This window comes from Syngnathus typhle, linkage group LG18 (assembly GCF_033458585.1).
Source record: "Syngnathus typhle isolate RoL2023-S1 ecotype Sweden linkage group LG18, RoL_Styp_1.0, whole genome shotgun sequence".
NCBI lineage: Eukaryota > Metazoa > Chordata > Actinopteri > Syngnathiformes > Syngnathidae > Syngnathus > Syngnathus typhle.
In genome coordinates, this window is record NC_083755.1 from 3453999 (window position 1) to 3481170 (window position 27172).

Below are 27172 nucleotides of genomic sequence, written 5' to 3' on the forward strand. Positions count from 1 at the left end.
CGAGGGGGGCGGGAGAGCGGCACAAAACAATAGCACCTTGCAGCCGTCATCTGGCCTTTTTAGCCGTCACGTCCAATCGGCCCGTCTCTGCCTTGACGTGGCACGAGAGCTCTCACGTCGACGCAGCGGGGAAGGAATTGGAGCTCGCGTGCAAATGCAGACGACCGGAGATTTTTATTGGCTTCTTTCTACTTTTGCAAAAAGGCGCCTCTAGTGGCCGCTTAGGAGGTAACATTGATTTGTAAGGAACAGGAAGCACACAAAGCCCAAGTAAAGCTGAGGAAGCTTCGCACATCCAGATTGCTCAAATCTTTTGAGACCCGATGACGTCGCCCGCCGACGTCCGACTTTGAAGCTGCCGTGTTGGCGGAGGGGTCCGACCCGTCCATAAACGTGTCCCGCCTGGGTGAAATACAAGTGGGAGATTTGGGGGCTTTCTGTTTAAAAGTCATGAATTACGACGACAGCGGGGTGGAAAAATGTGCAGCCATTTAGGGAGCGAGCCGGGAATTTGGTGCGGCGCGCCTCGGCGGCCCATCCATCAGGGCCACAATAAAAGAGTTTTTGGCTGACTCTGGGAATTTATGGTCGCCCTTCCCTGTCCTAATAAGTCAAGCCGGCGTGTCAGCGGCTGACAGGCCGTTGCCGAAAACAGCGGCGGCGTCATCAATCAAAAAACACTTGCATCTGTTTAGCTTTTGCCTGATCAGCAAGACATTTATAGGCTATTGAGTAATAAGATAAGTGGTTCTCCTTTCAAAGGGGGGAATTGGAGAAATGGAAGATTTCAGGATGAATGGCAACCGCAAGACATTTTTATAAAACATTGTAAAGAGTGTCATTTTCGATTTTGACTGAGGCTATTCATTTAGTCCAGATGTTCCATTTTGAACTGCTTTTTTCAGATTGGGAACGTACCTGCAGTAGTCCAAAACAATTCTTTCGGCCAATCTACTCATCGATTGCACAGGTGTCAAACTCAAGGCCCGGGGGCCAGATACGGCCCGCCACATTATTTTATGTGGCCCGCGAAGACAAATTGTGCATCAAATTCGTGTGTCGTTACTAGAATTGCAAATTGTCTTCACTTTTAATAATATCTGGGTTTTTTCTAATATTTGACCAGTTTTTACTCGTCTGATTTGAAAATGAATTACCGTTTTTCTCCATGTATAATGCGCAAAATTTAACTAATTTATTGTCCTAAAATCTGGGGTGCGCATTATACATGGGTACAATTTTATTTATTTTTTTATCCGGATATGATACGGAGGCTGCCATTACAGATGCGCTTTCTTCTCGGCTGTTCATTTCAAACACGCTCCATACGAACACAATGCTCTCGTATCAGACGCTTGCTCGATCACCTGCTCGTTTGCTGTCACAATGTACCCTACACAAATCCGAAAAATTTCTTCGCTATCGAGTTTGCTAGCGCATGCGCAGTGATACTGACCGGCAGAATAACATCCGGTTGTTCCCAAAGATGATCTTTTTTCTGAAATAATTTTACGTTTACGGACTTAAGTAGGAGTCAAAATTTGGGTGCAGGCTTTTTTCCAGCATCGACATGCCATTTTTAGGGTGCGTATTATACATGGGGGCGCATTATACATGGAAAAAACGGTATTTGTCAGTTTGTTTTGTAGCTTTTACTGTATATAATATGAGGTGCTCATACATTTATTTGGGTTGACAGTCATTTTGGCCCTCCGAAAGACTACAATGCGGCCCGCGAAAAAAAAAAAAAAAACCCTGATCTACTGGTACGTGCAGATTAAAGGTAGCTTTTTTTTCCTCAAGAACCACAGAGAAAAGAAATGTAGTCAAGATGGCGAGCGACGTCCTCGCGTTCATCTTTCGTTAAGATTACAGAGGCCGAGATGATGGATGGCTAAGTCGGAGACGACACTTCCCCTTCTCTCGATTTTGATTTTGCACGCGGCAGTGACCTGAATGTGACTGAGGAGAAGAAATGCAGACGGCTGACAGATAACTGGCAAGCAGGACGGAGAAGTGACAGATGCCAGGCTGCATTCGGGAGCAGAAAGCACGCCAAAACACGTCAAGCGGATGGACGGAAAGACGGACAAGCGGTGTGCTCCCCAAGCCGTGGGTTATTTCTTAATGACTCATATGTGCTCCAAAAAAGAGACTCTGTCTTGTCAACATGGGAAGTGGAAGAAAAGGAAAGAAAAGGAAGCTCGAGTGGCACTGGATGACTTGATAGTTGCTCTGATTTGGCTCCAGACTAGTAATAACTAACTCACAACGAGGTAAACAAAGGTGAAAGGTCAACTTCTTATAGTCGAGAAAGGGGGACTCCATTTGGCCACGCCCCCAAAGAACAAAAACTATCTGGTAAAAAAAAACTGTTTAAGCCGGCATCTCCACAATTGGGTCCGACAGACTACTAGTTGGGCTTTGCGCCTTTTCAGCCAATATATAATCCAAATTGTTTGGCTTCATAATTTTAATTCTAAGTTATTGAGACGAGACAATCGCTTTTTCTACAGCTTAGTGCAATAAAGGTCGCGGAAACACTGGATGAGATCATCTACGTGCGTGCCGTCGTCGCAAATCCACCCATGCAGAGTGCGGGCAAGCGCACAGAGCCAATTACGCGAGAAAACACCGCGTTAAAAGGGTCCGCGAGCGTGAAAGACACTCTCGTGGGGATGCTGCACGTCATTTTCCTTTCGTCTTTTCACCTCGGATCAACTCTTGCAAACTGCGATCCATGCGGACAAGAGCGAACGAGCGCGCACGGGGACGTGGGCGGGGGCGGAGTGATCCTGCCTTCCTCCTTTGACGCACCAGCGCCAGCCACTCTTCCTCCTCCTCTTTCCTCCTCCTCCTCCTCCTGTAATCCGAGCGCGCTCTCGGACCGGCGACCACACTGTCACAGGACGCCGACGGGAGAAGACGACACATGCGGAGACCACACGACACAGCACGGAATGTCCATGCGCGTTCATAAGGATTTAACGCTTTCGGGTTTGGCCGTGCGTGTCCGCAGGAGGTTTGACGGCAGATTTTGAAGGGCACACGCGCACGCATGCATTTCTCAGCCATTTCCACGAGCTTTGGGTCATGATCACATCGCCCACGGTGACCGTCCTGAGACACAGCACTAATTCAGCGTGGGAGAGCCGCTCCTCGCCCGGGGAGAGAGGCGCACCGAGCCCCGACAGCCGCCTGTACGCGCACCGCAGCACCACCGCCCCCAACAACTCCGTCGTCTCCTCTCCCGCAGACCCAAACCGCCAAGCCGGCCGTCTGCCTATCAAGCTGCTAAAAATGCTCACGGCCCGGGCAGGACACATCATCCACCCGGAGTACCTCCAGCCGCTGCCGTCCACGCCGATAAGCCCCATCGAGGTGAGTGCCCCCCCTCGTGCATGACACCACCCCCCTAAATATGTCGACAGCGCGTAACTGCGATGTATTCTGCTTCACAGCTGGACGCCAAGAAGAGCCCACTGGCACTTTTGGCTCAAACATGCTCCCAGATCGGGAAGCCGGACCCCCCGGCCTCCTCCAAGCTTTCCTCTGTGGCGAGCGGCGGGGACAAGGAGAGCAAAGCCGGGCCGCTGAAGATCAGCGACATCGGCGCGGACGACAAGTCGAGCTTCAAGCCCTACGCCAAGTCGGCGTCATCTTCGGACAGCAAGAAGGAGTCGATCCTGAGCGGAGATAAGAACGGTTTTCGGGTGCCGAGCGCCGCCTGCCCGCCGTTCACGCCCAGGACCGGCAGCCGGAGCGCGAGCCCCAGTTCTTGCGCCTCTGCCTCACCGCTGCCGTGTGACGGCAAACCGGCGGCGGATAAGGACGACAAAAAGGAGTGCGAGCGCCATAAAAATGCGTCGTCGCCGGAGAGCGGCAGAACGAGTGGAATTAGCCCCGATGGCAGCCAGGAGAGCGTGCCCGGGTCAAAGGTCGTCACAACGGACTCGTCATCCGTCACCTCGTCTGTGCTGGGCTCTGGACTGGTGGCTCCGGTTTCCCCCTACAAGCCCGGCCACACGGTTTTCCCCCTTTCCTACCCTGGGAGTTTAGCGGGCGCTTACGCGAGTTACGCGCAGCCCTTCCTGCCGCCGGGCATGAGTCTGGAGCACGCCAAGTCCAGCAGTCAGCTCCTGAGTGCTCAGTTTGCGGCGTGCAGCAAGGCCGGGAGCAGCCCCATGGCAAGGGCATCCCCTCCCTCGCTCATGTCCGCCGGCTTGTGTCGGGACCCGTACTGCCTCAGCTACCACTGCACCGGCCATTTGTCGGTGACCTCCGGCGCCAACTGCGCGCACGACGCCGCCGCCTCGGCCCTCAAGTCGGGATACCCGCTCGTGTACTCGGCGCACCCGCTGCACGGCGTGCCGTCGGCGGCGCCGTCCTTTGGCGGACACCCGCTGTATCCGTACGGATTCGTGCTGCCCAACGACCCGCTGCCCCACGTCTGCAACTGGGTGTCGGCCAACGGCGCGTGTGACAAGCGCTTCTCCAGCTCCGAGGAGCTGCTGGGCCACCTGCGGACTCACACGGCCTTCGCGGCCGGCTCGGAGAAGCTGCTCGCAGGCTACCCGGGCTCGTTAGGAGCCATGGCCTGCCACGTGCATTTGCCCTCCGGCGGCAGCCCGGTCAGCCCCGGCGCGGCGCTCGCCCTGCGAGGGAGCCCGCATCACCCGCTCGGACTGGCCAGCCGCTATCACCCGTACTCCAAGAGCCCCCTGCCCGCCCCGGGAGCCCCCGTGCCGATGCCCGCCGCCACCGGAGCCTATTACTCCCCGTACGCCTTGTACGGCCAAAGACTGACCACGGCCTCGGCTTTGGGCTACCAGTAGCGGACCGAATGCAAAATATAGCGATATACACGTTTATAAAGGAGATTTAGGCCCAACGAGTTTTCTATGTAGGGACGGACGGGATCCATGCAAGGGATGGATGAGTGTATTTATTTGAGATAGCTTCAAGCGTGACTTCAAAAAATAAAAAAGAATTATAATATCACTCTCAACAGCGTGGATGTGCATTATTTGGGAGACGAAATGATTTGACAACGAAGCGAAACGAAACGGCGTTGTCCGTGACTGATTTGATTGCTTGCAACTTCAATATCTTTTTACAATCTGAAAATACTCATACGACTAGTCCAAATGCGTCTGCCAAGTTTATTTCTGGGGTTGAACAGCGGCGACGACATGAAAGGGGTCAAAATATTAGGAACGGCTCATTAAACGTGCTATTAAAGTCATTAAAAGCCGGAAGCGCGCCATTTTTTGTCCTGTATCATTTCGGGCCACATCTGTAATAATAAAACTTGGCCCCCCGAGGGCTTTATTTTATTGATGGAAAAGAATACAATGTTTATGATGATGGCTATTTGGAGCACTTGCGACTAAAGTGTTGTTATGACAAGCGGTCCTCCGAGGTTTTGCTTGTTTTTCAAATTTTGTAACGCTCTCGGGGGGGACTCAGAGGCCGCCTGTTTTAGCTCGTGCAGATGGAAGCTTACTTTTTATTTACACGCGACTTTGAAACCTGCTCAGTAATTCCATTGCATGTTACATACGTTTGTGTTTTGTCAACTAAGAATTTGCACACCGGTGAGAAAACAACTCCCAAATGAACTTACCTGAACATGTACCTCACTAAATTGAGGTACCAGTGAACTCAACTCCAAAGTGGTGGTGGTTTGCATATTTGCCTATTCACAGATTCATTTGGGAGCGTACAGGCAGTCAAGATAAAAAAAAAAAAAAGACTCACCTATTTGCTGTCTTCTGTTTCCTATCTGCTGGTAACTTGGTGTTAAGGAACTGTTGACAAGAGTTGAAGAGCTACTTTTAGACAAAAGTAGTCATTTGCCACCATCTTGTGGCAGGCATCTAAGGAAATGCTTAAAGCTTCATGAGTGAGCAAGAGAAAGACACTGCAAATAATTGACAATCCCTTGGAGTTGTCATAAAAAAAGACAAATGTGGTACTGTGTTTAAATAAAAGTGAACAAGCAGGGTTTTTTTGTGAATAATGGGAGATGGCTTCCAAAATAAGTCCACAATTTTGTGAATGCCAAACCACAAATATGCTTGTGGTCCACTGTACACACACACACAACGATTTTTAAAACTTTGATGACACCAGCATTTTTAAAATGTGGATTGAATTTTTTTTTCATTTTAAAAATGCCTTTTGTCACTTTCTTAACCTCCCTTGGGACTATTTCCGAAAAACACAACTTGCGTGTTGAATTCCGAAAGAAAAAAAACAAAGGTTAAGCAATTAAATTATTTGTACAATTTCAAAGGTCATTGTAGAGTTAATTGTGCTGAGCTCAGCCCAACATGATTTAAAATGTCTTTCTCCACAGTTGGAACGGGTTGGATTTGTCTCTATTCGTCACATTTTCGGTCGAATGTGTTTATTTCCATGCACTCATTGACTTGAAGTGCAAATGTGTTGTGGTGTGTTTGTGTCAGCGCTGTGGCAAATTGTGTAACGGACGCACTTAAGCCTTTTTGCTCATGCTTTGTCGTTTGAGCTGAAAATAGTTGCAGTTTACAATGCGTGACTGACACGAGCTGGCCTCGCTCCCGGAGGCGCCACCTGCGGCCCGACTCGTTTTCCAACACTTGTTCTCCACTCCACTCCTTTCTATCACTTGGCAGGCTGCCGTCAAGCTTATTAATGATCCAAAGGCAGGAACCCCGCCCCCCCCCCCCTTCTCCTCGTGACCCGTGCAGAGGCCGCTCGGCTTGAAGGCCCAATTTGAAATGTGAAGGAAGTTGTGTGAAGTGGTTAATTCCGCACACCTGCAATATGACACAGGATGAATGGTGCAAACTCAACAAGATTAACACAGGTCTTAATGAGAGCGGCCCCCGACTGTTACTCGGTCACAAGATGGCGCCAAAGCACTAGTTTTACACAAGACATGGCACTGGCCTGAGTGACAAAAACAGCCGAGAGGGATTCCAATTCCCCCAATTGTGTGTGCGTGTTTGTTGCATACACTCACAATAAGTTGAGGAGTTGCTCCCATGCGGAAAGTTGCCGCGTCGGCAATCTGTCAACGCACAAAAGCACGAAGGAGCAAGGGTGAGTTGAATGTTGGGCTTTGCGCCGCGCTGCACACAGTCATTTGCACCCGCCACATATTTTCCATGTCTGTCATTGGCCCACAACCTTTTTTTTTTTTTTTGTGGTCTCCAAAAAACGTCTTGCTCACAGTTTGTCGACTGCCACTTCCGTGTGATTGATGACGGCCAGGCCTATTGTGTGTGTGTGTGTGTGTAGATAGCTAATTAACTGCAGGCTGACTGAAGAGCAAGGCAAGCCTCCGATAACCTGGTCCTTTGGCCCGCCCCTGCTCGGCGGTGGCATGTGGAAGCGCTTACTGACAAATTTGCGAGAGGCGCAGCAACGTTGACTAAGACGAATGGCCGCCGAGAACGGCAAACAGCCTCTAATTTAAGCGTGTTTAAATGTTTGACACGCTGGCACCGCGCCTCGCCGCTGTTCGTGCTCCCTCGTCGGGGGAAATGCGGCCAAAATACCCCCCGCACACACACCCACACTACCTCCGCCCACGCTTAAAATTACACTCGGCATCTTGATGGCGGGAGCTTTTGTTGCTTGGAAAACATGTTAGCTGCCTTATAATGTTTAGTATGGCCATTTAGTATCGCCGTGATACCGTTTATAAGATATAGATTGTCTTACGAAACTCGGCTAATTTAATGCTAACGCTTTAAAAATGAGTATAAAATAAAACTCTGCGTCAAAGTCCGATGGTGACAGTGGCTGAATGATGGCGCTGACCGATGAGAACTTGATTCCTTGTCGCTGAATGAAGAAAAAAAATAGTTCCCAGGGAGCGACAGTGATGGAAAATAGCAAGGAACACGAAAAAGCGAGTTGCTTAATATAGTTGGAAATGAGAAATGGCACTTAAGTGGAGCAAAATGCATAATGGCAGATGGCAGACCGTTCCAGGTGACACTTTGGCCAGTGGAATATGACAAACGAGCACGTGCTGATACGATCCAGTCTGCCATCTGCTTAAATGGCTGCCATAATGTACAGCTCGTGATAAGGCTTGAAGAGCAGCAGTTTTGCTTTTAATTGCTTTTTAAAAAAAATCCATCTGCAGCAAGTGGCATGCTATTTTTCACGAGACAAATGGACAGGTTTTTTTTTTTGCGAGATTCAAAATTAGAGCAGAAGACAATCAATCATTGTATTCCCTCACCTCCTACTTTTCGACCTCCGACTAAATATCGCATGGCTGTTTTTTTTTTTGTTTTTTGTAACCCTTTCTTGACCTAACCTTGTGACATAATAATGTAAAGGGATTGTGTTGGTGTTATTATGATTATGTTTATAATGGGGGCAAGTCAGTTACTTACAGATTTTCGAGATTAGCTGCAGGGTGATTGTTCATATCAACTTTGATAGGATTTTTTTCCATCCATCCATTTCTAAGCTGCTTTGTCCTCTCCTAGGATTTAAAGAAAAGAAAATTAGCAGTGTTCAGTCTGAGAAGATTGTGAAAAGATTTGTTTTCCTCAATTTCACAGCACTCCGAAAGGCACGCAAGCATTGTCAACACGATCTGATTGTAATTTCCTAATGGTGAACGATGAGGACAGACGTTTCAACACATGACGGAATCGGAATGAGTTGGCGAGTTGGCGGCCAAGTCGTGACTCTTTCGCAAAGATGTGGCGAAGGAGAGGCAGGATGCATCCGAAGCACGTTTAGCGCCGTGCCTGCTCAAACGCGGCTTGTAATGACGCCCCGCAGGCATTTGGAGGCAATGCAAATACTTGTACGGCAGCCAAGACTTTTGGTGTAACGCAAGGCACGGATCAAACATAAAACAAGAACAGCGCTTGAAATGGCGCTCTAACAAGGTGACTTATATGTGCGAAAACATGAGCTAAATGTCAAGTGTGTTCATAAAACACCCTGTAAATTTGGCCCGCCGCCGGCTCCGTGTCGTTCACGTTATGACGAGTGGAAATAACAAGCCGCTTTTGGTTTCCGTCGCCCTGAGTGTTGAGAAATGGCTAATGACATTTCCCATTCAAAGAGAAACAGCATCTGATGCATGATTGGACAAAACAAAATATTTTGCGTTTCAGAATTGATACAATAGATCGTCCGTCTAAACGTGGCGCACCACCATTTGTGTTCCGAGAAAACCGCAACGGACCGCGTGAGGGATCCCATGCTGACTAGATTAGCTGCTGTTTTTTTTTTTGCAGGAAATGAAAAGCAGATGTTGTGTACAACATGGCGCTGCTTTGCGCGGGAGACGCCAATCTAAGCGCGAACAGCGAAGACAAGAGGTCAATTTGAGGCACACCGGCTGTTTGATATCTTTCAAACATCGGCCTTTGCCGGAGGCTAACTACGCGGCCGCGCCTTCGTCATTTGCATCTGGAGGACGAAGGTTGGAAACGTTCTCTCCAGCCCACTCAGGTGCAAAGCCGTCGTCCATCTTCGCTCTGCTAATTATTCTGTAATGTCAAGCCATCCAGATGCTTTTAGACTTTCATCGTTTCAATGAAGGCAACTTTTCACCGTGTTTGTTTGAAAGCTAGCGCCAAAATATTTTGCATAAGAGTGATGTTGTTATGAGTACAGTGATCCCACACATCATTAGAACACATTTTTATGCATTTTTTACGGTTTACGGTAATACCTTGAGGTTTTGAAGGATTTTCATTTCAAGTTTGCTTGGAACCACTTTGGGCTCAGCGGTAACTAGCTAAGCTACTCCTTTGCTAACACAACGGCTGAAGGGAGCGCAAATGGATTTTAGTAGCCGAGCATTTTATATGAAGACTCGGACAAGGCAAACATTTACTGGCAACTCGGATTATTTCCCACAAATTGCCTATAAACTTGACAATTTTCTGCTCGGTAAACACCGTCAAGCAAAGCAATAGTTGTGTCTCCCGGGGACGTTTATCAACAATCTGTTCCGTGTGACTAATGACGATGGCCCGCCGCCAGACGGATTTAATGACGCGCCACTCTCATAGGTACGGCTTATTAAATGTTGCTAAATGTTTGCTCGTAAGTGTAAAGAGCGTCGCCATTAGCGGCTTAAGGTAGTTCGAGAGAGCCATTACGAAGGGCCGCTTCTCTTTGCTAGCCGAGTGAACAAGCAGGCTGAAATTTGCCATTTGTGTTTGCCTTGCAATCATTCGGAAAGTTCAAAGAAGTCAGTATGTACTATTTTTTTTTCACAAGACATCTTCAATTCAAGCTGGCCCCCGCACCCACATCTCGCACCAGCTCAATGGGCCGGCCCACAACAAAGTGGGTGCCCCGAGTTATCATCCATCATGGTGGCACATCAAACACATCCAACTTGCATCGTTAAAAAAAAGAGTGATGTCGAATAGTCAGAGCAAAAGTTAGATTATGAAAGAACGCAAAGAAGTTGCATTGTTTTGTTTTGAGCATTTCTGAGAATCAGGACATCGGGCTCTTTTTTTTTTTTAACTATCTTTCATTTATTGCAGTTGGCTCACAAGACTAATGTCAAACAGAACATCTCTGTATTATTTTCAAAAGCGGGAACGGGCAAACTGATTCGGCTATATGGGAAATTAAGCAATAATTGCACATGGACTTCATTCATATCAACGAACACACACCCTGCCCTGCAATTCTGATGGCTCTTGGTAGATGGCAGAGCCCCACCAAGGCAACCATGAAGGATCCAAATCAGAAAAGGCCCCAATTCCTGAAGCTCTACAGTAGCTGAACACTGGCCATCTGTCCGCATGGAAGAATCTGGCGAGCGAGCTCCAGAGGGGTTCTGGTGCCGCTGAATGCGGGCCTTGTGGATCGGGTTTGAGGTCTTGTCAGCGCTTGCGGACGCGAGGCCTCATCACGAGCTCCAGCAGGCACCTTCTAGTGTATCTTCACCCCATCGCATTGACTTAATGAATGGACAAGCGACTCGTCTGTTCGCTTACCGCGAAATGAAACCGAATAGCCTGCCTTCTCAAATTGGATTGAGTTTGTCTTTTATTTCTCCTTTAATGAGCGGTCCGCAAACACGGCGGCCTCGCCCACTCTGGGCGTCGCACGTCAGCTGCCGTTCCAGATTAGCGCTGACTAATGAGGATTCAAAATGGCCCTTATCTACATGAATGTCTTTTGATTTGAAAAGTCAATATGGGCTGTGCGTGTGGGGAATTTCCTAGCGCCGTCATCCATTACGAGGAGAGGGGGGGCTGGCCGTTGCCGCGAGATTAAGCCCGTCTTGCTATTTTTAAGGAGCGCTACATTTGTATTTATTACATTTGCGCATCTCGTCACGCTCTCCGTCTACATTAGAATGAATGAAAAAGGACATCCGGAGTAAGCGGCCATCTATTTGCCAGACAGCGGATCAATGCGCTGCGACGGTGGGATAGATGAAGCGATAGTTTACACGTTGCCGTTCCCAAAGTATATTCCCGCTAGCAGGAGACATCGCTCAATTTAATGAAAGAGCCCGGAGCCGTAATGACCCCGGTGATTCATAGATCGGTAAAGGAAATCAATCCCGCATCACTTATGCGCAGAAACACGATCCTCAGCATCCTTAAATCTCGGCGCCGGGTAATAAACGGTAAACTATAGCTTACATTAAACTGCAACGTGTCGCCGGCGTGCCGGATAAGACGGATGAAGTTCATTAGAGGGCTGAAAACAGGCAGGCGGGAGTCCAGACATTGACGGCAAAAGGCTCGGGCCCCGGGCGGCGCTTTGTTCACCACGCCGTTGTTTTCCGCTGATGATTTAGCGCGGCGACACGCGGCACCCGCGAGAGGACTTGATTTTCATGTTTGCCAATCTTCGTTTATACCTGCCCGCCGCCAACGTAAATACACTTTTACGGCTCCCGGAGAAATGCTTAAAGCAGCGCTTTCTCCGCGACCTGTACGGCAATATCCTTGACGGATGGCGCCGGGGTTTTGGACGACGCCCCAGAGACTTGCAGTATCCGGGATTTGATTGGGACTTTTACATTTGAGCAAAAGGTTCGCACAGGGCCACATTTTGGATTCCGTTGTCATCTTTTTTGAAATAGGATCACATTGGCCTGTTCCTCCATCATCCATTTAGTACAGAATATGCGATACGATTTATCAGAAATGGGAAAAAAAAATGGAGGCTAGCCCACGCTGTAACGAACGCGTTAAGTTCAAGCGGCTAAATGCGTCTTTAGCCCAAACAATGAGCACTTTAACAAGCAGCTTTTGGATGTATTTATCGTATTAGTAGCAGTCTGCAGAAGTAAGATGGATGTCTTCCCGCCGATCAAGTCATGAGTTTGGTCTGAGGAAGCCAAAAAGGAACAAGGATTCTTTTCTAGTGCGCATTCTCGACTAACTAGGCCATATGACTGAAAGTAAGACAAGTGGGGCAAGTGTACTTTTAAATGTGGCGCAAACATTCTAATGGTGATCCCGCGGGTTTTTGTGAATGTGAAGTTAAGAATTGCGGATTTTGCTTGTCAGAGCAAACAAAGAGTGTCGGCTGAAGGGCAAGGAAGCCGCAGCCGGCGTTTCCTTCTCCTTTGTGAGTGATTTAGGGCACCGGGATGATGTTAAATAACTGTAAATCCTTATCTTTGACTTTGCTGGAGCTTTATGGCACCTTCAACCGCAGTTCAGACACGGAATGGCCGTACCTTCTGCCGGATGTGCAATTTATGGCTTTATTACTCTTTGTAGAAAAAGAGAAGAGAAACATAATTGAAAGGAAGCCCGGGCCGGGATGGAGACGAGTCATCACCGCGACATTTTTACGGCTCGCATTTTTTATGGCGAGAGCGAGAAAAGAAAAAAGGCTAGATGCAATTTTCTGATGCGTCCGCAAACGCTTAGCATTAGCTTAGCGCCGCGCGTGGAGGTCATCAAGCGGCGAGGAGTCACGAGTTTGCGCTGGCACTCGCCTATTTTTTCTTGCCCCTAGTGACAAGAAGCCCATTGTTGGCCAGCGATAAGGCTTCAGTGTGCACAGTAATGAGAATTAAGAAGGGGCATAAGTCACGCAAGAATTGGGTGACGGCAGATCAATAGATAGTGGCCGAGCCTCGGGGAGCATCGGCGAAGAGGAGCCCCTTTGTTTGCGGCGCGCTAGCAGGGAGCGTGAGCCGAACGCTGGCCCGGGAATTAACCGTCCGAGCTAAGAATACATCGGGCTCGTAAACAATTCTTCAGAGTTGACCCGCGGCCTTCTACTGAAAACACTGGAATATGTCGATTTGAGGTCGTTCCAACCTCTGTGAGCGGATTTAATGTACAATATCAGTTACATTTTGTATTTTCCCGATGTGCAAAATATACAGTCAGAGAGCGAAGACCCCTCGTGTCCAAAGGTCATCTACCAAAAACGTTTTTGAGCCTTTTAACCGCAAGCTTGTCTAATTTGGCCGTCAATCGGCAGACTCGTTGGTCTTCACGTCGTTTGAGACGACGGCGGCGGCAAAACGAGTGGACCGAAGACGCCCCGCAGCAGAGAGAGAGGGTGGAAACGCATTAGCGCTATTCTTAACGGCGCCGCGAGTGATTAGCCACAACATGTGACAACTCGGATAAAAGATTCCCCGCCTGTGAAGTTGTTGGGGCAAATGCATATTGCGCCCATCGTGTTGAGAGCTTCTCCTCTTAAACGCGCCGATCAGCCGTTGTTGCCTCGCATTATTCCCGCCCCGTGCACCCCGGCCCAGTGAGCAACGGCGCCAACTAAAGATATTAATTAGTAGATCGCTATGGCGGCTAGGCGTTTTCACTATTCATAAATTCCAAGCCAACGGGTTGCGATTAATTATAAATTATGTAAAAGGTTGGCGTGAATCATTTAGCACGACCCATCGGACGGGGAGCTGGCTAAGCACGTCGCATTTACACACTCGACGACAAGCGTACTTAGTGGCAAGAACCGCGTCTTAGTAGTTAATAGGCTGCCTTTTGTTTGTATTTGAGGACATGAACGCATTCGTAATAGACTATATTTTTCTTTGCCTATTTTGGGCATACTTTACTCCCTATCCCCACAAATGGCAAACATTCTATTTGTAATTACCTACAGGTACCACAAGATGGCAGAAAATACCTTTACACATCCTTTAGAACCGTACCTTTTCCGGCTACTGAATATTTGTATCGCCAATGTTTTTCAGGTTGCACGGGTTAAACAATTCAATTTCCGTTAAATATGGATGAAGGGATTCATCGCGGCCCCAAATTGAAAATGAATAAGATAAAAAGGAAAAATGGGCGACACTCACGTAAATGCATTTTGTACAGATGTGACTGTACATGAATGTCTCTTTTCTTTGGTCCACCCCCTCTCTGCATTTGTCAGACTGATGCAGTGTCAGGAACAAAGAGTACATTTGGTTTGAAGAGGGCTGTCAAATCAAACTGTCATGCGCCACTCTCGAATGGAGTCGTATCGCTCGCTCATCCGTCACTCAAGCGGAGAGGGGGCAGGCGAGCGAGTTGAAAGGACCGATGCTTCAATGACGTTTCATTTTCGGATGAAGCCGGTGATTGATGGCGCTCGTTTAAAAACTTTTGACGTCGCTGATTATTATATATTTTTTATATTTACGACACAGCCTCCTACACTCATTCCTAACAGAGCATCAAATGTGATATAGTGAAGGCCGACACATGTCAAAGTAGCTAAGTGATACAGCGAAGGCCGACACATGTCAAAGTAGCTAAAGGCCTCATAAAAACAGAGGTTCAGATTCAAGTCCAGCAACGGTGTTTTGACCTACCACAACACTCTCCAGTGAAATGGAGTGCATTCCTCCACAGGACACTTCCCAACTGGAGTGGGGTGGAAACAGGACCTCTTCTTATTTGGACAACCTGGATAGTGGAAAGCAGAGAGTTAGCATCATTTTGGACAAGAGATAGTTCACAGCTTGCCGAAAGGTCGCATTTCTTTATATAAATGATGAAATAAATATAAATGGATTTTTTTAAATGTGTCTAATTTTTTCCTCAACATTTGTGTATTTTGTTTTAAAAGATGTTTTTGTATTATTTTTATTTTTGTGGTAATTGGTACATGGCTTTCAACCATAAGGTGACAAACTTTTCGGCTGAAACATTCTCAAAAGTTCAAGAGCGCAATTTTAGATAAGACAACACTGCACTCTTCTGTTTGAGAGCCTATATTACACGACAAAGCAAACAAAACAGGTCTTGTTTACCCACAAATGCGTCAGAGAAATACAATAATATAGGCAGTATATGCAATTATATCATAAAAAGCTATTGTTATAATTCATGCGGAACTAACGTACTTGGGGGGGGGGGGGGGGGGGCTTTGAATTCAAAACAAGCTTGATGGATCACGTGATCATGCATGACTCGATCGTTTAAGCTTGGCTTCAGGGCTGGAATTCATCCATTGCGACCCGAAAAGGAGGGCAGCGAGCAACCATCACACACGACCGAGAGGTATGCTTGTTATTATCCTCACTATCGCTTGTTATTATCATCACAAGGAATGCTAACCCCCCCCCCCCCCATTTTGCGTCTAATATACATACAAACATTTTGTATGACTTTCCAAATCACAAATATAGTTTTTTGTTTTTGTTTTGTTTTTTACATAACGCCACCTTTTTGTGGTGTTTATAAAACCAACGTAGCATTTGATGCCATTTAATCCAATTATTTTTGGTAATTTATAAAGAACGTCACTGTGAAGATGCGCATGCGTAGTGACATGTTTGTACGGTATGAGGGACCCCCCCCCCCCCAACACGCTCGTGGTGACGGCGCACGTCGTGCGACTCTACTCACGACGTACGGTTAGGTGACGTCATGACGGCGAAGGCTCGCGGAAACTAAGCCGCTCTTACCCATTGTCGCTGTTCGTACTAGTAATTGGCAGTTTATACAAGTCTATTCTCGCCATGGCCTTTCGCGACGTCTCTAAAGAAGCACTGGTTGGATCGCTCACACTGGGATTTATTTTTATCGCGGGATATTTGTTCGGTAAGGCAGACAGATTTGTTTATTAATTTTACTAAGCTTAAAGTCAAACAATGATTGCTACCGCGACTCGCGACAGACTTGTCCTTCACTGCGTCTCGTATTATTTGCCTTCCGTTGTAACACACATTATACGTATAGTATAACGTATACGTTAAAGTATGAATGACTTCACATTTTTTCATTGTATTTGAGTCTTAATAAAATCGTATTTGGAAGAATGAACGGAGACGTAGCATCTATAATAAGAATATGCACAGATGGATATTTCTATATGTAAATATTGTAATATTTAGTCATAAGACATTTATAACAGTTTCATATTCATTAATAGATTTGTCTTGTAAAAATGTCAAAAGTAGCCAAGTCCAATACTTTTAACAAAACCTACTGAAGCAATTGTACAATAAAAAAAATGGAATTATTGTAATGTAGACTATGAAACTATGAAAAGGTTAACCAATGTCATGCATTTATACTGTATAAAATGTCAACTAAAACTGCAATTCTTGAAACAAAGCTAACAACCAGGAAATTTGTAGACAAAAAATACAAGATGTCACTCACACAATGGAATGTTTCCAAGGTTAAGAGCATGCGTTTTACTGGTTGAACATTACAAAAGCTATTGATGGCATGGAGATTACGTAACTGCTCACCGTCAACACCGAGCATGGTCCACTTAGGCTGTGATAATAAACTTGTTTTATATACCTACAGGGAAGAGGAAACGTTTCCAAATGAACTTCTCCAAAAGTCACGGCAAGGGGCAAAGCAACCCGCTGATGCAGTACGTCCTGCGCCACTCCATGAGGGAGCATCCCGCCTTGGCCAACCTCAGACTGGTACGCAGACCCAGGATTTTGCTAAATACAACTAAGGCTAGGAGAGATTACCTTCACCCCCCCCCCCTCCCACACACACACACACAATAAAATAAAGAGAATATAGTCAAATATAAATCTAAAAAAAACAAGACAATGTAAACACATTTTATAACTCGTAATTGAGCCGACAGTCCCAAATCTATAATCTGTACTGTTTGTATTTTCAGAGGACACTGGAGCACGACAGAAACGCAATGATGGTCTCCTGCGACCAGTCGCAGTTCATGGCCAATTTGGCTCGACTGATCAAAACCAAGAAGGCCATAGAGATCGGTAATGTGTCATGAGCCTTCGTCACCACCCCAAACAAGTTTTTTTTTTTTTAAACATGCCTTTTATACCACGCGGTCGTCACCTATGAATAACCCGGTGTTTTGTTTGTTTTGGGGGCGGTTGCAGGCGTGTACACAGGTTACAACACCCTAAGCATAGCGCTGGCTTTACCCGATGATGGCGTGGTGGTGGCGTGCGACGTCAACAAGAACTATGCAGACATGGGAAAGCCTTTCTGGCAAGAGGTATAAAAACAAACAAATAAAAAAATAAAACCACTCTTACAAGTTGAGAATTATTTTGACTACTTTCTTTCTTACAGGCAGGAGTGGAGAAGAAAATTGATCTCCGCATTCAGCCAGCATTGGACACTTTGGGTAAAGTTAGAAAATTCCTCCCGATCTTTTGCAATTAAACGTGCTACCAAAAACTGTTTGGAAGGGCTGAAAAGTCATTTCCATTCATTTAAATAGGAAAAGTCAACTTTTTTTCTTTTTTCTTCAGAGGAGCTTTTGGCTGCCGGCGAGGCCGAAACGTTTGACTTTGTCTTTATCGATGCCGACAAAGTCAACTATGAGCCCTATTATGAAAAGTCTTTGCAGCTCATCAGGAAAGGCGGCATCATCGCCATTGACAACGTAAGCCCCCCCACAACACGCCCGTTATATGTGGACATTTGAGTTGCGAGGTGGAACATTTGGGAGTCATTTTGCCAATTGTTGTGGTTTGCGCATCCATCCGTGCAGGTCCTGTGGGGCGGCAGGGTGTTGGCACCCGCCGCGGACGACCCCGACACGCTGGCCATTGACCGGCTCAACAAGAAGCTGCACAGGGACGCTCGGATCAGGCTGAGCATGCTGACTGTAGGCGATGGTCTCACTCTGGCCATCAAATTATGAGCATAAACACAAAGCCATGATGCTGTGTTTGGTTTTAGTCGGGATGAATTGACCTCATTTTGTATTTCCTCAACTAGACTGTTTACTATTTACTCAAGTGCAAAGAGTAGTAGGCGTTTTAAACTGACAGTGTGTATTTGGTGACACTAAGTGGTCAACTAATAGAATGCAATGACATGAACAAGCATGAGCTAGCTACAATGGCGCTGCGGAGAAATACATGACATAAAGTTGAGTAGGATTTTCTTTCAAGGAATTTTATATGACACATTTGTAATGGCAAAGGCAATGAAATCATTTCATTGAAATAAATGCCCTGGATTTTTTTCCGCCTGCATTTTCTTTGTTAAGAATAAGCAGCACCATAGTCAGACATCATACAAGAAAAGAAGAAGAGCTTTAATCGGTAAAGGTTGACTAGACTAGTGTGCAAAAATAACAGCTCTGATGTACACTACTGCTCACTTGATCCGATTGTCAACATAGAATCAAACAGAAAAGATTGTGGCTCTTAAAGCATTGCAAGTGTTCTTAATTTAGGAGTTGTGGCTCTCCCATTTTTTATGTTTATGTAGATATTCTTATATATTGTTTTGTTGCTGATCAAACAGGCACACGTTTTTGTATTCTGGATCAATTGTAGCAGGTTTGGGTAGTCATTTCTGACCCGTATGAATTCATTGTGACTTACGACTGAGAGGAGACTATCAGGGGATGTTTCAGCGGCGCTCGAGAATAGCGAGGGGAGATAATTTTTTTTTTCTTCTCCATCTTATTTCACTCGCTTCGGTGATCCTCATGCCTCCAATTCCAGTCCCAGGCCCAGTTTGTGACCGCCGGCGTTGAAGTTTTTTCCATCCACAAGTGCAGACAGCACAAGTTTCATACCTTGCGACCATAAAACATTATAAGGCTTGTTTTCCAAAGAAAAATGTGGCAATTGAAAGGCAAGATATGAAAGAATTTTCTCACCGGGCCGAAGAGTCTGACTGTATCCAATTCCAACCAAGCTGGCATTGTTCACCTTGGCCTGGATAAAGGAAGACCATTAATAAACTGGAAATAAATCATTCACTGTCACCAAAATACTTATGTTGACATGTAAATCTTCATATTCAAAACAAATAATGATTTCTCAAGTGATGCAATGATGGTTAGTTAACGAGACTGACTGATATGGAGGAACTGGAGTCCATCTGGTATTTGGCGGCGATCCCAAAACGAGTTCCGTTGCTGCCTGCTGCCCACGCCAAATTGACAGCCGTCTCCAGCTGCTCGTTCACCTTCTGGTAAATAGAGCCTCCAAATTCACAACCGTTGTTTCTGGAGAAACACAATATACCTTTCAGTTGAGTCCTGTCACATACACCCACACACAATTATCCCCGCCATGCGTGCGTACACGTTGGTATGTAGCTGGAAGTCTCCCGTCTTGTAGCCGATGGCAAAGTTACTCTGGAGCATCCTGGACTTGGCCGTGTCAAAGCTCATCTGGTAGCCGGCCAGCCAGCCTTCATAGCCGGCCACCGCCGCACCGTGGAGGGTGGGACCAGCAAAGTCCAGGTCCACATCCACACCGGCGTGCAAGTACTCCCGCTTGTAGGCAGCCTTGATTTTGCCACTCTTCTTGCTGCGAGACATAGCACTTTCCTTTTATGCTGTGTATTTGGGAAGCATTTCATTTATTCGATAACTGCACATACCCTGCGTTAGGTGAAAACGTGGTTTCAAAATTAAATTTCAGGCCTTTGGTGATCTAAACAAAAAAAACAGAGTTATTGTGATGTTGAGCCAGAAATTTTGCACCTTGCGATCTATCAGATACCTACCTTATCCTCAATGCAGACTTCCGTGCCAATCGTGTTCTCTGTGCTCCACTTCTCGGTGAAGGTCAGTCCGTATTCGTCCCACTTGTACTTGGTCTCCAGGGCTCCCGTCACCTTGCTAGTGTCCACATTGGACGAGCCGGATGTTTTGAACTCCTGAAATGAACGCACGCTGAAGTCAGTCCATATTGTTCCTATCCCACAATGTGTTATAGTAGGTACTACCAGTAAAATACTCGACTCACCACTCCACTTGATGACTTTGTCTTGACATCGAGTTTAACCAGTCCAAAACCTGCAAGCACAATGGCAATGACATTTGTTAAGAGGGGTTAAATAAAAGAAAAGGGGTGAAAAAAAACACAATTACCATATCCTTTGTTGAAGATGTCCTTTGCCGACTTTCCCAGATCTGCATATGGTGGAGGGACTGCCATTGTACCAGTTGATTACGCACCTGCGTACATTATTACGAGAATTGCAACAGGGACTACATTAACACTGTAAATGTTCAAGCAACGCCAAACGGTTCTCGTTTTTTATTAACACATTGTTTTACTACTAAGGTTAATTTAGGGTACGATGGTGGTACTTAAAGGCAACGTTTTTCAGGTGGCGCTTTGTAAAAATGTCAATACTGGTTAAGTTAGTAGGTGTACAGTAGAAGGTATGCTAGCTAAGGGCGTTTTCTAGCTAGCAAATATGACGCTCGGTATTTTTTAACGAACTTATAACGTCTGGAGATAAACGAATAGGTTTATTGTCAACTGTGCAACTTACCGTAGAATGTTTTATTGTTGTCAACGTTGTGGTAATGTTTAATTTTGAGTGTCGGAGAAGTGCCGCCGGCCGGTTCAGGTCGATTGTGGCTGTGGAGGAGACACGGCGACCTCATCGGTGTAAAGCCCCTAAAGTTGTCTGTGGTCTGCCTGTTTAAAAATAAAAGATGAAATGTTTTTTAAAACTTCTCAATCCCCTATTTGTGTCAGTTTAGTTCCGTACAACACGTATAAATATGAAAGTAATTTTGAATCTCGATCATTCAAATAAAAATGGATTATTTCTCAAAAAGTATCTACAGGCATATCGGAAGGCTCTAAATCACTATGGTAACCGCAGTGGCAGAAGGTCGACGCAACATTTTATATTTTCAATTTAATAACATAAAACAACGATGACATTTTTTGTAAACTACCCAGACTAACAAAAAAAAAATCAGTTACACTGCACATTCATCGGTTTCAAAAACCGTAATGGAGTTCAATATCAGATATTACATGTTTGCATCATATTCTATCGACATAACATTTGACGGCATAGCTTTATTGGCACATCTTCGTGGATTAATGAAGTAAAATTGCATTTCTTGGTCGACGCAGCATTTCTTCACCAAGCCACCAAAATAAACTTGTCACTGACTGCCCATGAACTCTCTCCAGACACAGGCAGATGCCATTTACGTGATATATTTCACACGTGATGGGTGTGCAGGACTCACATTGCTATGCAAACATTAATTTTCCACATTTTGTCCTATTTAACATTGCAAATATTATGTGAAACCATGGCTGTGGCTATTTTTGTAACATTGTTACACAAATATTCCGACAAGGCAATCAGTACAACTTAAAAACAAGGAGAGGAAAAAAAGCCTAGTGCCTGTGTCCCTCACACAAACACACAAACAATTTTGAGCAACAGTAAACATAAGTCTGAGGTGTGTGCATGTTGCTGCTTGAGTACAAAGAACATAAAAAGTTGAATAAGTTAACATCGATTTTAGAGATATCCCTTAAATAACATTGTTCTTGCAGAAATACTATGTCAGGAATGGGAAATCTGCAGCACATGAAACACGCATGGCTCCATCAGAACAAAATATCTGGACCAACAGGTAGTTATTTCAAAATATACACAAAAACACTAATATTTATCATTTCCTGTGCATCCATTTTTTTAAACACATTTTACATGAACGACCCTGTGAAATTAAGTCCGAGATTTGTTTCTGAATCCATTTTTGATGTAGTCATTTTCAGATGCTGTGTGCAGAATCATGAGTGGAAAAATGAATATAGCAAAGCGCAAAGTCATTGGCAATTGGAATCACACTGAAGACAATTTTGGCTGATTCTCATCTTGACCAAACAAATCCCAGAAGTCAAAGGCAGGCTGTGTAAAATCCCTCGGACGGACGGCGCCCCCCTCTAGCCGATGATGGATTTGAGGACGGCGGGCTTCGAGAAGGGCCAGCAGTACTCGTTGGGCACGGGCCCGTTGACGTTGCACTCGAAGAAGGAGAACATGGGGAACCAGATGCGTGCCCGGCGGCTCTGCTGGTAGGCGTGTGTGTTGGCCAGCGTATGGTAGTACAGGAAGAGGCGCGTGGTGATGTAGAAGGCGATGAAGACGTCGATGGAGTAGTGCTCGTGCGCCGCCAAGATGAAGAAGATGCCAAACAGGTTGAGCACCCATGACAGCGTGTGGATGAAGTGCCAGCTGCGTGGGGTGTCTGCCCAAAATACACCAGTTCGCCTTTAGACGCAACGGTACCAGTGCACTTAAGCAGCCAAAAATAGATCGATGTTTAATTAAGTTTGGTTACCACTAGAGGGCGCCAACATATCACATTTGAAATCACTGACTGGATTTTAGGGATTTGAAACACGGCTATACGATGACGAAATGAAGGTGTGCAACTCACACTCTGTGACAAAGAAGTTGAACAAGGTGATGACGACGGTGTGGCCGCTGAACATGTAGTCGCCGCAAGTGTGCACGCCCGTCAGCGTCATGCCGAAGCCGCTCCAAATGGCCACAGCCCGCCGCAGCTTGGCCCACGTGTCGCCGTACATCTGCGTGACGACACCGCTGATATCATCGCAGTCTACTGACGAATTAAACTTCCGGACGCGCTCTCGGCACCTATGTTACCTTTCCGGAGCACTGCAGGTGCTGCCCCGGGACGGACAGGGAGGTGACGAACATGGTGATGCAGCGCAACATGAACACCGTCCCCATGAGGCTGCACATGCGCCGGAGGAGAATTGACCTGCAGGACAAACAAGTAAGCAAATGGATGTTAAACTTCCCGGTGTCCCGGAAGCATGACCGTGTTCAGTCAAGACACAAGATATACGTAAAGTTCTTCTTAGCGGTACCTATGCTTGTGCCACAGTAGAACTAGCAGCCAGATGATACACAAGATGACGCCGCAGGCCTCGGCCATGGCGAAGGCCCACGGGATTCGAGGCACGCTGTGGACAAAACCAGCCATTGATTTCTTTTCCTGTCCAGCTGTTTATACAAAACAGCGTCGTCGCGGCACGACAGTATTTCAATTACTATTGTGCTGTGTGTTTTACGACCAACCTGTCCAGAAATATGTCGGGGAGGGGCCGGTACGTGGCCATGTCGGGGACCCTCTCGTGCACGATGACCATGACGAAGGAAGTGAACCCGAACACAAAGACCACGTAGACGGAGCTCAGCACCGTCTTCCAGTACTCGGGGTCCAGCCGCCGGGTCTGCAGCTTGAACTTGCCGTTAGTGTACTTCTGGTACTCCTCGCCGACGGGCGCCGTGTCGGCGCCGTCGCAGGCCTGCGCCGGCTCGCCGTTGCATAACCAGTCGCCCGAGCCGGTGGGCGAGTGGCCGTCGAAGGGCAGGCCCAGCTCCTCCAAAGCGTCCAAGTTCTGCTTCTGGAGCTTGCGGAGGGACGCCATGAGGCGCTTGATGTCGCCCAGCACTTTGAGCTTCAGCGGGGGCGAGCGCAGGTCATACTCGCTGAGGGCCAGCAGGCTGCTGCCGTCCAGCCGGTGCTTGTGGCACAGCAGGTCCACGTAGTCGCAGAAGCCCTCATCCTTCAGCCACTCGGCCACGTGCTTGGGCGTCCAGCGCCGGACGCTTGGCGGGATCATTTCACAGGCGTCCGAGGCTGGAAAATGACAGTAGCAACAACAACAAAACGAGAATGTTATGCACAAAATACTGTAATGCAAGGTTGTCAAGTTGAACAAATAATAATTGTAACACCGATAAATGTAATTGCTCATTGGTTAAGTATGTGATCTTGTTGAAATATTATTTCAGTGCAACAGGATGTAAAATGTTGACGTCGGTACTATTTTAGGTTTTGTTATTACATTATTGGTGACGTGCTGGAAACATTACCACTGCAGTCAATAGTTAGCATTCCAATGATTCCTTGCTAAGTGCACACAATTAAGGCGAACAAAGAGGCTTTAACCACAATTTGAATGACACGAACAAGTAGAAGGAATGACAAAGGTAATATTTCTCAACGACGGAGGCTAAAAAGTAGAAAAGGAGCGACCGAAGCTAGCTTTGCATTTGCAAAGGCGGCTAGCGAGGTGTATGCTAGCGCCGTTAGCTGGGATTTTGGGGTTCGCTCACCCGGACTCAGTTCAACAGAAGGACACTGGCCGGCAGTCGTGGCACGTCGGAATTGCAAAGGTCGGTCAAGTGGAAGGTGCACCATACCATCTGTCTTGTTGCTTTTCCTAACAATAACATCGCGGTGCTCGTGCGGAATCATGTCACATGTCGCACTGTTTACACGTCATACGGAAAACGGGAGGGACTATTCACAAAAAAGGCGCAAGCAAAAAAAATAGTCACATACAACGGCTTCTAAATGTGAATATCCGTTTATTTGTGTCGTTATTTAACTAATCCTATCAGGGATAATTTATATTTAATTAATTTATGATATTACATGGAGATGGTACAAGGATGTTACTGTTACTCATTAAGTGCAAATTCTAATCATTAACTTGTCTTGGGATTTTCATCAATGTGTATAAACACAACAGAACCCTCAAAAGGTGAAATGGTGTTCTTTCCTGCTAACTTGTTTTGTGTTTAAAAAAATAAAAAATAAAAAAAAAGACTTGCAAGCTGGAATCTGATCCTGTCTTTGTGTGCGAGTGCTCCCGGCTGGGATATGCTTGAAGGAAGATGACACCGGAATTATTTTAGGCGACATTAAAATAGCCCAAAATGTTGCCGGGTAGATTACAGCCGAGGACGGCCTACATATGTCGTCTGGCTGGCTCGCAAGTAGACAAGTAAGTGGCTCATCGCTTGAATACTGACTTTAACTACCTCGTAATGCATTGGGATGTGGGACAGGCTGCAAAATGGCTATACTTTGGGAGACTTCAAAATTTGAGAGGAAAAACAAAAAGTGTTTATTTATTTTTTTAAATATATGTGCTAGATTGTGTACAAAAAGGCAAAGTGGCGCATTCAGACTTGCCCAGCCGCCCGAGGAGCTTCGCCAGCCTCCCTGATGCGTCCGCCAGGTACGAGAGCCCGCCGGCGTCCCAACTCCAGAGGCTAATGTGGACCAAGACGGGCAGCGAGTGCAACCACATGGACCAGGTGCAGCCCAGGATCTTCTTAGGAGACATGTACGTAAGTCGGTCCTGAACCACCAGTCGAGGAGTCTGCGCCGCTATAGACTGAAACTTTTCTTCTCGCTTGAGGTACGCCGCCAAAGACAAGCGCAGCCTGAAGGCGCACGGCATCAGCCACGTTCTGAATGCCGCCCACGGGAAGTTCAACGTCAATACGGGCGCCACCTTCTACCGCGACGTCAAGGTGGCGTATCACGGCGTGGAAGCCTTCGACATGGTCACCTTTGACCTCAGCGTTTTCTTTTACCGGGCGGCCGACTTTATCCGGAGCGCCTTGAGTTCGCCCACGGGTGAGTGTTTCTCTTCCTATTTCTTCTTCAGTTACATACATCGTGTTTGTGCGTGTGCAGGGCGAGTGCTGGTGCACTGCGCCATGGGGCTGAGCCGCTCGTCCACGTTGGTGCTGGCCTACCTGATGATCCACGAGCGGATGACGCTGGCGGAGGCCATCGTGGCAGTCAGCGTCAAGCGCAACATCGCACCCAACCGCGGCTTCCTGGAGCAGCTGCGGGCGCTGGACGTCGAGCTGCAGTCCCCCAGACACAAAGCCACCGGGGGAACTTGAAAACAGAGCAAAACAATTTGTTTACGTCCAGATACACACGTTTTTATGTCAATGTTTCCTCAAAATTAAAATTGTTGCTCACAATGATTCAACTGTTGAAAATTGAAAAGCATTTCTTCAAAGTGCAGCAGTGGAGATGGGCGCCTTGTGGGAGGTAGAAGCGTTCCAGCTCAAGTCAGTCATAGCATCGCAGCCTCTAAAAATATCCTCGGCGTTACACGATCTTCTCTTTTGCCGTGACTCGCAGCCACCGAGGACGACCGGAGGGGTGGGAACGACGGAAGCATGGGCGATCGGCACGGCGACGACGACCACAATGACGTCACACCCAGCTGCTATGAGCTGGACAAGATCCTCAACCGAGGATGCGTGGCGTACACCCCCTACAACCAGGTGTGGCCTGGAGTTTTTACATCGGTGACGAGTGAGTCGGAAACATCCCATTTCTGAGACGCGTTAAAAGCAGAATGTGGAAAAACGTATTTTGACTCCGACAGGGCGACGGCAAAAGACAAGTTGAAGCTGAAGCAGCTGGGAATCACGCACATCCTGAACGCCGCCGAGGGCACGTGGAATAACGTGGATACAGGTGCCGGTTACTATGGCGACATGGATGTGGTCTACCACGGCGTGGTGGCCTACGACACGCCCTCGTTTGACCTCAGCCAGTATTTTTTCACCGCCACCGACTTCATCCAAACGGCGCTGGCTGACCCTCAACGTAAGAGTGACTTCTCTGTCCGACGGGAAAAGCAGAGCGGCGTGTGTCCGAAACAGTGTGTTTGTGTGGCCGCAGATAAAGTGCTGGTGCACTGCGTGATGGGCAGGAGCCGCTCGGCCACGTTGTTCCTGGCTTACCTGATGATCGGTGAGGGCGTGACGCTGGCGGCTGCCGCCGAGCACATCAAGACGCACCGGAGGATCCTGCCCAATTGGGGCTTCCTCAAGCAGCTGAGGCAACTGGACGCGCAGCTCGCGCACGAGCGGCGCGACGGCGCCCGCCGGGTCGGCCGAGTCCAGGTGACATCTACAAGGGGCGGCGAAATAAGCGTGTCAACATTTGATCCACTGACCGACTAACTCTGTTTTGCAGCAGAATGTTCTTACGTTGTATTGCTGCAATAAAATCTTTCATACATTGATGATTGAGGCAGCAATCATTACCTCTTCCGGAAATTCTTTTTTTATTTTGGACGTGTCATCTTGGCTGCCTGAAAGAAAATAAAGAAACTGGAATTAGATGGGGGGGCGGGAAT

The 27172-nt window shown here is 47.0% G+C and overlaps 7 protein-coding genes across 11 annotated transcripts in view; 4 read left to right on the top strand and 3 right to left on the bottom strand.

Moving 5' to 3' along the window:
- Positions 1 to 14888, bottom strand: part of dbf4b (DBF4B-CDC7 kinase regulatory subunit) — a 49778-nt gene extending 34890 nt beyond the window's left edge. For all 3 annotated transcript variants that reach the window (XM_061304806.1, XM_061304808.1, XM_061304807.1), the window contains exons 1-4: positions 14795 to 14888; positions 8400 to 8491; positions 7010 to 7057; positions 5761 to 5810 (exon numbers count right to left, since the gene is read on the bottom strand). In XM_061304806.1, coding sequence (XP_061160790.1) covers positions 5761 to 5810; positions 7010 to 7033 — 74 coding nt within the window. In that variant the 5' untranslated portion in view covers positions 7034 to 7057; positions 8400 to 8491; positions 14795 to 14888. The remainder of the gene's footprint in view (positions 1 to 5760; positions 5811 to 7009; positions 7058 to 8399; positions 8492 to 14794) is intronic.
- Positions 2850 to 5003, top strand: LOC133171437 (zinc finger protein 503-like). The gene is made up of 2 exons (XM_061304815.1): positions 2850 to 3381; positions 3462 to 5003. The coding sequence occupies exons 1-2, from the start codon at positions 3094 to 3096 to the stop codon at positions 4833 to 4835; spliced, it is 1662 nt and encodes a 553-aa protein (XP_061160799.1). The 5' UTR covers positions 2850 to 3093; the 3' UTR covers positions 4836 to 5003.
- Positions 14889 to 15328: 440 nt separating the features above from the next.
- Positions 15329 to 18410, top strand: LOC133142933 (catechol O-methyltransferase domain-containing protein 1-like). Of its 2 annotated transcripts, none has more exons than XM_061264592.1 (7): positions 15329 to 15485; positions 16746 to 16870; positions 17080 to 17185; positions 17312 to 17430; positions 17508 to 17562; positions 17690 to 17823; positions 17932 to 18410. In XM_061264592.1, the coding sequence occupies exons 2-7, from the start codon at positions 16766 to 16768 to the stop codon at positions 18082 to 18084; spliced, it is 672 nt and encodes a 223-aa protein (XP_061120576.1). In that variant the 5' UTR covers positions 15329 to 15485; positions 16746 to 16765; the 3' UTR covers positions 18085 to 18410. The 2 variants fall into 2 exon arrangements, with proteins under 2 accessions (XP_061120576.1, XP_061120574.1); XM_061264590.1 differs by lacking the exon at positions 15329 to 15485 and adding an exon at positions 15857 to 16028.
- Positions 18411 to 18462: 52 nt separating this feature from the next.
- LOC133142932 (voltage-dependent anion-selective channel protein 2-like) lies at positions 18463 to 20833 on the bottom strand. The gene is made up of 9 exons (XM_061264589.1): positions 20691 to 20833; positions 20281 to 20367; positions 20156 to 20205; positions 19914 to 20066; positions 19788 to 19840; positions 19487 to 19714; positions 19257 to 19407; positions 19057 to 19114; positions 18463 to 18972 (listed from the first exon to the last, which is right to left on the bottom strand). The coding sequence occupies exons 2-9, from the start codon at positions 20345 to 20347 to the stop codon at positions 18881 to 18883; spliced, it is 852 nt and encodes a 283-aa protein (XP_061120573.1). The 5' UTR covers positions 20348 to 20367; positions 20691 to 20833; the 3' UTR covers positions 18463 to 18880.
- Positions 20834 to 21050: 217 nt separating this feature from the next.
- On the bottom strand, positions 21051 to 24675 carry LOC133171402 (sphingomyelin synthase-related protein 1-like). 2 transcript variants are annotated; one of them, XM_061304753.1, is made up of 6 exons: positions 24327 to 24666; positions 23283 to 23847; positions 23072 to 23167; positions 22845 to 22962; positions 22615 to 22765; positions 21051 to 22422 (listed from the first exon to the last, which is right to left on the bottom strand). In XM_061304753.1, the coding sequence occupies exons 1-6, from the start codon at positions 24466 to 24468 to the stop codon at positions 22118 to 22120; spliced, it is 1377 nt and encodes a 458-aa protein (XP_061160737.1). In that variant the 5' UTR covers positions 24469 to 24666; the 3' UTR covers positions 21051 to 22117. The 2 variants fall into 2 exon arrangements, with proteins under 2 accessions (XP_061160737.1, XP_061160738.1); XM_061304754.1 differs by having other exon boundaries at positions 22346 to 22470; positions 24327 to 24675.
- A 295-nt stretch (positions 24676 to 24970) lies between these two features.
- On the top strand, positions 24971 to 26003 carry LOC133143156 (dual specificity protein phosphatase 13B-like). The gene is made up of 4 exons (XM_061264948.1): positions 24971 to 24992; positions 25153 to 25345; positions 25421 to 25641; positions 25702 to 26003. Exons 1-4 carry the CDS (start codon positions 24971 to 24973, stop codon positions 25914 to 25916), a joined length of 651 nt encoding a protein of 216 aa, XP_061120932.1. The 3' UTR covers positions 25917 to 26003.
- A 138-nt stretch (positions 26004 to 26141) lies between these two features.
- On the top strand, positions 26142 to 27058 carry LOC133171403 (dual specificity phosphatase 29-like). Its single transcript, XM_061304755.1, is given in 4 exon segments — positions 26142 to 26324; positions 26327 to 26340; positions 26414 to 26637; positions 26713 to 27058. Coding segments are annotated over 4 exon segments (645 nt in total). The 5' UTR covers positions 26142 to 26201; the 3' UTR covers positions 26997 to 27058.
- The last annotated feature ends 114 nt before the right edge of the window (positions 27059 to 27172 follow it).

Bases quoted from the DNA above. Each gene is read 5' to 3' on its own strand.
- LOC133171402 (XM_061304753.1), bottom strand. From the start codon at position 24,468: ATGATTCCGCACGAGCACCGCGATGTTATTGTTAGGAAAAGCAACAAG. The intron at 23,848-24,326 runs GTGAGCGAACCC...GTCATTTTCCAG, and splicing joins TTCTGTTGAACTGAGTCCGG to CCTCGGACGCCTGTGAAATG. The intron at 23,168-23,282 runs GTTGGTCGTAAA...TTTTGTCCACAG, and splicing joins CCCGACATATTTCTGGACAG to CGTGCCTCGAATCCCGTGGG.
- LOC133143156 (XM_061264948.1), top strand. From the start codon at position 24,971: ATGTCGTCTGGCTGGCTCGCAA. The intron at 24,993-25,152 runs GTAGACAAGTAA...TATATGTGCTAG, and splicing joins GTCGTCTGGCTGGCTCGCAA to ATTGTGTACAAAAAGGCAAA. The intron at 25,642-25,701 runs GTGAGTGTTTCT...GTGCGTGTGCAG, and splicing joins CGCCTTGAGTTCGCCCACGG to GGCGAGTGCTGGTGCACTGC.
- LOC133142933 (XM_061264590.1), top strand. From the start codon at position 15,947: ATGGCCTTTCGCGACGTCTCTAAAGAAGCACTGGTTGGATCGCTCACA. The intron at 17,186-17,311 runs GTAATGTGTCAT...GGGCGGTTGCAG, and splicing joins CAAGAAGGCCATAGAGATCG to GCGTGTACACAGGTTACAAC. The intron at 17,431-17,507 runs GTATAAAAACAA...TCTTTCTTACAG, and splicing joins GAAAGCCTTTCTGGCAAGAG to GCAGGAGTGGAGAAGAAAAT.
- LOC133171437 (XM_061304815.1), top strand. From the start codon at position 3,094: ATGATCACATCGCCCACGGTGACCGTCCTGAGACACAGCACTAATTCA. The intron at 3,382-3,461 runs GTGAGTGCCCCC...TCTGCTTCACAG, and splicing joins CGCCGATAAGCCCCATCGAG to CTGGACGCCAAGAAGAGCCC.
- LOC133142932 (XM_061264589.1), bottom strand. From the start codon at position 20,347: ATGGCAGTCCCTCCACCATATGCAGATCTGGGAAAGTCGGCAAAGGAC. The intron at 20,206-20,280 runs GTAATTGTGTTT...TTGTGCTTGCAG, and splicing joins CATCTTCAACAAAGGATATG to GTTTTGGACTGGTTAAACTC. The intron at 19,715-19,787 runs GTATGTGCAGTT...TATGTCTCGCAG, and splicing joins ACGTTTTCACCTAACGCAGG to CAAGAAGAGTGGCAAAATCA.